The sequence below is a fragment of the Gossypium arboreum genome, chromosome 13, assembly GCF_025698485.1.
Source record: "Gossypium arboreum isolate Shixiya-1 chromosome 13, ASM2569848v2, whole genome shotgun sequence".
Taxonomy (NCBI): Eukaryota; Viridiplantae; Streptophyta; class Magnoliopsida; order Malvales; family Malvaceae; genus Gossypium; species Gossypium arboreum.
The window spans coordinates 128,130,445-128,137,251 of record NC_069082.1 but is presented as its reverse complement, the minus strand read 5'-3'; the positions used below and the strand labels follow the sequence as shown (position 1 = coordinate 128,137,251).

Genomic DNA, 6,807 nt, shown 5'->3' with positions numbered 1-6,807 from the left:
TAAATGATTAAGACAAGGTGACAACAATAGGCTAATAAGTCAGCAATAAAAGAGGACAAAGATATGAAAGTAATCATACAACTTCACTTTCAAAATTTCCACTTTGGATGTTCACATAAAATGTTTGATGATTTTGACTTTAAAACCCACAATCATATATTTAACTTTATAATATAAAAAAAACCAAATTTGCTTAATTATTCCTTTTTATATTATATTATATTATATTATATTATATTATATTATATTATATTATATCAGCAAAGTTATCCAGCTATCTTGCATTAAAATTGGGACAAATGATATTGACACTATTACCCACAATAGTGATTGAGACACTTCAAAAAAAAATTTGATTTATTACATAAATTTGTTGGTTTCAATTTTTAGTTCATTGAGGAAAAAAGTTTCATCTCTCGTCTAGTTTTAGTTCGATTAATATTGGTATTATTATTAGTGTAAGAGGACGTAGATTCGATTGTGTTAAAGTGTATTATCTTCCTATTTAAGGGTTTGAGAAGAGCTATGGATAGTTCTAAATATTATATTATAAGAACCTATAATAAAGATTAATATTAAAAAATCATCCAAAATGAATCAATTTTAATTTTTATTTATTTTAATATAATCAATAAAAATAACTCAAAAGAAAGTAAATACTTAAAAAAAACCGAAATGAATCAATGGAATTAGCTTTCGCTTGGTTATATTTGATGTTCGGTTTGATTTGATTTAAAATTTTAAAAATTATAACGTGTTAAAGTAATCATTATTACCGTGATATGAATATTTTAAAATAAAAAATTGAGAATATATTTAAAAAATACTTTTGAAATAGTATAGTTAAAAGTCATACTTAGGGTCCGTTTGTTTGTCAATAAAATGTTTTTCGTAAAATTTTTTCATTATTTTACGGTGTTTGATTGGTGGAAAATGAATTCCCACTGTAAATCATTCACCAGAACATGGGAAAATGAATCTTTCTTAGAAAAATGTCTTACCCTTCTTCCCCTTCCCCTTCCCCTTCCCCCTCTATTGCGATCTTGACCCAGCCAGCAATGTTTTTCAGAACTAGCCGCCAACATTCATCTTCCTCTCTTGAAGGTAAGAAAAAAAAATCCAGTTAATGTCGTTTTTGTTGATTTTTTTTTTAACTTTATATATAGAAGCGAAGAGAAGAGAGGTAGACACTAGTCTTGACCCTCCTAAATAAAAATTATTTATTTAGTCCTTTTAAAATTATAAATTAATATAATAATAAAATTATACTGTGATACCCTTCCACATTATTTTTATTATTTTTTATCCCTAAAACAATTTTCTAAGTTCACCCTCCTTATATATAACATATAAACATCTCATTAATGTTGACAACCACCAAAAAAGAAGAAGTTAGGGTGGGGGGACAAAAATATGTGTAAATATGGCATAAGATAAAGTTGGGACTGTAGGCAGCACAAGCATTTAACACACAATTGCATGCAGACCAACATGATTTAAGACTATGCTAAAAACATTTCCATTTTTCCCCAACCCCCAGTGAATAAAATGTTAAATTGACAAAATATTATTACTCTTAATTTTTTTATTTTGTATTCGATAATTACACCTCAATTAAATTGCAAATCTCGTTGAATCGTACCATTTATGACAAAACTTTAATACTTGTTAGAACTAAAATAAAGTTTTAAATTCGAATCTTATTAAAAAATATATTGAAAAAAACCCGCTTCTCAAATAAAAGTTGACTCGACTCCATTCTGGATTTAATCAAGATTTATGCTAAACATAAGAAAACCGAACAAAATATATATATATATATATATATATATATGATTGAAATTTACCTTATATTTTTATTTTTAAAAAGTTAATATCTCTATTTTTCAATTCAATTATTAACACGATTAATTATTTTGTTAAATTTAAATTTATTAATCTTATTTTTAATTACATTACTATCAATTATCAAGTTTTTTTTTAATTTCAAAATTTTACAGCAACAAATTTAACAATACTAATAATTAAAATTTAATTTAAAATTTAAAAAATAAAATTTTTAAAATAACTTATTAAAATTTAAATTTAAATTTAAAAAGAAAACACAAAGATATCATTGATATAAATTGTCAGATCCCCATGTGACAATGTGACCCTTCCCCCACCTATAAAATAAGACATATCATACCACAAAAAACCTAAAAGACAGTCACCTTTATTCACATGAATCAACCACCTTTTCTTTTTTACTTAATTTTTTTTTTTAATTTTGCACACAAATAAATAATGAACAAGATACGTTACATTCTAAAAAAAACCGAACCGGATCTTTTTACTTCACTTTTTCTTTAAAATTATAATATTTTTCTTATCTATACACCAACAAATGTTAAATAATGTTAAATACATTTAAAAAAAAATCTAAACTCAAACTTTAAAAATGACATTGTTAAGAACAATCACAAATCGATCTTTTTACTTCATTTTCCCCTGATTTACACACCAAGTGTTGAATGCAATTCAAACCTTAAAAAATTATTGTTAAGAATAACCACAATTTTTTTTTTTATTTGCACGCTAGCTAACAAATATTGAATATAATGATAAAACATATCGCATTCTCAAAGAAAAACCCGTTTTCGAACCTTAAAAAATACAGGAGCAACCACAAACCCGAACGGTAAAATGGCACTAACAATACCAAAAAAATAAAACATTTCCTTGTTTTGCAATAATATCCATGAACAATAAATTAAATAATAATAATAACGAAAAAGAAAGTTGCCAAAGTTGCAGCTTTTTTTTCATAATTTCTCCCTTTTGGAACTTTCATATATGATAGTTATTCATATTCTATACTACTAAAAACCACGAAATTAGGATTGTTTACAATTTCGAGCAAAGGGTAAACTGAAATAATATTACAGTATCAGGTAATAAAAAAAAGAGAGTTATTACTGGGTCTAATTTTACTGTATGGTCCAGCATACACAGAGAAAAAGAACCTACTGTCCTTTACCTATACATTTATATGTATCTTTAATTCATTGTAAGTAGTATGTATTCATCATGATGATGATCATAATGATCACATGATGATGATATTGCTGCAGTTTTTGGGTATGGTTTTTTGGCTATACAGCTAGCTAGAGGACTTTTTTTTTCTATTCCTTTTGTATGATCTTCTCAATGTTTTCTGCAAATGTTCAGGAAAAAAACAGTTTCAACATTATGAAAATCATTGGTAAAAATACCATGGAGGTCCTTGTACTAAGTATTGTTTGCATTTTTTTGTCCCTTACTACTCAAAATATATGGACAATTTAATCCTAAGAAGCAAACTGATCTTTTTTTATAAAGATTTCGTCCATTTCTATTATTAAAAACTGATATGAATGACAAGAGTAATCAAATAGTATCACTAACGTACAAAGATCAGTTTTTAACAGTAAAATAAATGAAATTTTTAATAAAAGAACCGATTTACTCTTTGATCTAACATTCAGGGACTAATTTGCTTATTTTTTAAGTATAGAGGGCAAAATTCAATTTGGTCCTTAGTACAAGGGCCTCCATCGTACTTTTACTAAAATTCATTAAATTTGGGCAAAGTTTTCCAACAATGTTAATATATGTGTCTTACCATGTCTACTTGTTAGAAGAGAGTTTCAGTTCCTTTAAGCTCCTTGTCCTGATGAAAACCTGTAATGGCAGCCAAATGGAATGTTCTTAGTTAGCTTTGGTTTTTCGTATTCGAAGGAACGGGGTTATTGTCGTCTTCTTATGTACGGAATGTTTTACCTGGGGAGCTGTAGGAAACATGATTTGAGAGAAGCCACGTTGAGGCCGGAGGTGTTGGCCGGTGAACGGTTTTTCTCGTCGGTAAAGACGGTGAAGCACTCGCCAGTTGACTTCTTAGGTGATGCGAAAAGGTTATCGGGGAGAATATGCTCCAAGCTGCAACAGAAAAGGCCAACAAATAATAAATACGGATAAGAAACGATTCAAATGATCGCCACAAAGTGGAAGCATTACGTAGAACCGAACACGCTTCGTGTTATGGGGATATATGTTTTTTAATGTTAAATTTAATGACAATCTTTATACCTTTCGGGGAAGTCGTTTTGTTCGGTATTGGCCTTATCCTCCTTGGTAACGGTAATGCCGTTGTCGCTTTTATGGTTACAAACTGGCTTACCTTCCTCGAGCAGCTTATCGGCAGCTGGTGATTTCAAACCACCATTATCTGCAGGAAAAGAAAAAGCAAAACTGAAATGAATAATGGAACACGAAAGTTAATTTGAACTGTTCTCGGCAGTGTTAAGTGTTATAAACCTTCTAGGGTTGCTTCAACTGGGAAAATACGAGCCTGATTGGTGGGAATACGGGAAACAGTCGGCGAAGGAATGGGAGAACCAGTGGACAAAGGCGAAGGAATGGGAGAACCAGTGGACAAACTGTGATGAAACGAAGAATGGTGTTGGTTTTTGAGGTCCAAAAGCTGCAAATTCATTAACCTTCTTCCTTGTAGTTCGATGGCCTGTTGTAAATCGGCCTGCTCCTCGAGTTTCCTTCGTAACATCATCTCTTGAGCATTATAAAACATTCTCGTACCTAAACAAGTTCAAATTGAAAAAGCTCACGATCAAGTAGTACATAAACCGAAACCTAGTTCTTTGTTTCTATACGCACCGAGTTGAAGATCAAATGGTTCCCGGGAATCAACCGGAGTGGCGGAATACTCTCCTCTCTCCAATTGTTGTTGCTTCCTAATCAAATAACATGAATTACATCGATACAATGCAGACAATATATGCAACATATAGATAACGAAAAACCGAAAAATCATACTTCTCATGAACTTTGCCTTTCTCCTTGTACGGTTTAACGAGAACCCGAGAATCACAAACGAAATGCGGGTTTCCTTTCGATAAAATGAGCTTCACTGTTTCGGGATACACGAACGTAACGAAACCGAACATCCTTTTTTGTTGATAAGGTATTCTAACATCTTGTACAGGTCCATAAATGCTATATAAAACACAAAATGGCATGAGAAAAAAAACTTAAAAACTCTACAATGGAAGCTCGAACAAGAACCAACAATGGCGGATACAGTTACCTGAAATAATTCGAAACATCTTCTTCTTTAAAAGTACTGTCAGCTGGAAATGTTAAATAAATTTGCCTAGAGTTTGAATTAGCTCCCACGGCTGCTTCGGCCCGGCACCGACCGTATTTATGAAGCTCATCTGTTATCATCAATGGTGATCTGCAATGGAAAAATGTTATTTACACTTAAATTAACGAAAAAAAAAAGGAGATTAAGCTAAGCTTCACCTGTACGGCAAAGAAGCACCACCGGCCATGAACTGTGATGCCGTCACCGTCGCCGCCGCTTGTTGGAAAGATTTCGATCTGAGCAGCTCTTGGCAGTGTTCCAACTCGTTCTCAGCACAGTGATCTCCATGGATAAACTTACACTTACTACCGTTCTTACAAAACCCTCGAGCAAAATACAAACAAGGTTTCAGATCTTCACCGGTTAAACACAGTCCCGGAACCGAGAAACTCCGTCGATGTAAAGTCGAATCGGCGTATCCCCCACTACCGCCGGTCAAATAATCCGAAACATGTTCTTGAAACTGAAAATCATCCACGAATCCACCATTGTCGTTGGCGGCAACACCATGCAAAGATTTGGCACACCCATTAACGACACCGGCGTAAGAGAACGGCGGAGGAGGAGACGGCGAAGGTGGGTTAGAAATGGGGAGACCTAGATGGGTTTTAGCTTTAAAGATCAAAGAATGGATTAAAGCTTCAGGTCCAAAAGCTAAACGTATCATCTCTTTGTCACCATGGTCTTGAAGAAGAAGGTAACCTATGATTTTAGAAGCATTTTCAGGGTCTAAATTTTGGATCTTAGAAAACACTATCCTCGTTGCTTCATATGAATCCATGGCAGGAATTGAACAACAAAAAAAAGCTGAAAAAAGCTTTCAAGAAAACCAGTCTTGAGAGACGATGAAGAAGAAGAAGAGGATAAGAGAGAGAAAAGAGTGAAATAAAGAAGTGGACTTTGCTTTCAAAAGGGCAATGATGGATTTGGGTTTTAAATATTATTTTTTTCCAGTAAAATTATTATGAAATTATAAACAAAAATGGCGTTTTCCTGCAAATTTTCTCACTTTTTCTTCTTCTTCTTCTTCTTCTTTTTTATTTTTTTATTTTATACTTTTGATGATGGGAAAAAAGAAAAAGGGGAACTTTAGAAATTAGAACCACACACACAAAAAAAGACAGTGCAGAGCAGAGCAGGCAACCTCGGGAGAGTAAATTTATGGTTTTTTTTATATTGGGGTTTAAATATTTTTAAGGGTAAATTACACTTCTAGTCATTTAACTATTAGTAGATTTTCTTTTTAGTTACTCAACTATGAAAAACTACAAAATAATCATTTAACTTTTCGGTTGTGTCTTTTTTAGTTAAATTACTAACGGGAAAATCACTTGGCATAATATTAAACTTTAAACCTTGCCTTTTTCTTTGAAACATTGAGGGTTATTTTTAAAAGAATAAGAAAATATGAATATTATTATCTTGAATTTTTGGTGAAAAATTTAACTTATAATTTTTAAAAATTTTTAGGCAAAAGGGGATAAAGAAAAGTAAATTTGAAAAAGAATCAAATTATATGATGTGTAAATATTAAGAGCTAAAGTTGCTCCTTACGATGGTAATTTAATCAAATGATCATTTTATAACTTTTCATAATTATTAGACTAAAATTGAAAATTACCAAT

General features: G+C 31.4%; 1 protein-coding gene across 1 annotated transcript; it reads right to left on the bottom strand.

Moving 5' to 3' along the window:
- Positions 1 to 2,851: 2,851 nt before the first annotated feature.
- Positions 2,852 to 6,323, bottom strand: LOC108449946 (zinc finger CCCH domain-containing protein 22-like). The gene is made up of 9 exons (XM_017747343.2): positions 5,341 to 6,323; positions 5,123 to 5,272; positions 4,852 to 5,031; positions 4,693 to 4,769; positions 4,336 to 4,614; positions 4,108 to 4,246; positions 3,802 to 3,957; positions 3,644 to 3,702; positions 2,852 to 3,196 (listed from the first exon to the last, which is right to left on the bottom strand). The coding sequence occupies exons 1-8, from the start codon at positions 5,961 to 5,963 to the stop codon at positions 3,678 to 3,680; spliced, it is 1,629 nt and encodes a 542-aa protein (XP_017602832.1). The 5' UTR covers positions 5,964 to 6,323; the 3' UTR covers positions 2,852 to 3,196; positions 3,644 to 3,677.
- Positions 6,324 to 6,807: the final 484 nt, after the last annotated feature.

Coding starts and splice junctions, on each gene's coding strand:
- LOC108449946 (XM_017747343.2), bottom strand. CDS start 5,963: ATGGATTCATATGAAGCAACGAGGATAGTGTTTTCTAAGATCCAAAAT. Junction 5,032..5,122: donor GATGTTTCGAATTATTTCAG/GTAACTGTATCC, acceptor TGTTTTATATAG/CATTTATGGACCTGTACAAG. Junction 4,770..4,851: donor AAAGGCAAAGTTCATGAGAA/GTATGATTTTTC, acceptor TTATTTGATTAG/GAAGCAACAACAATTGGAGA.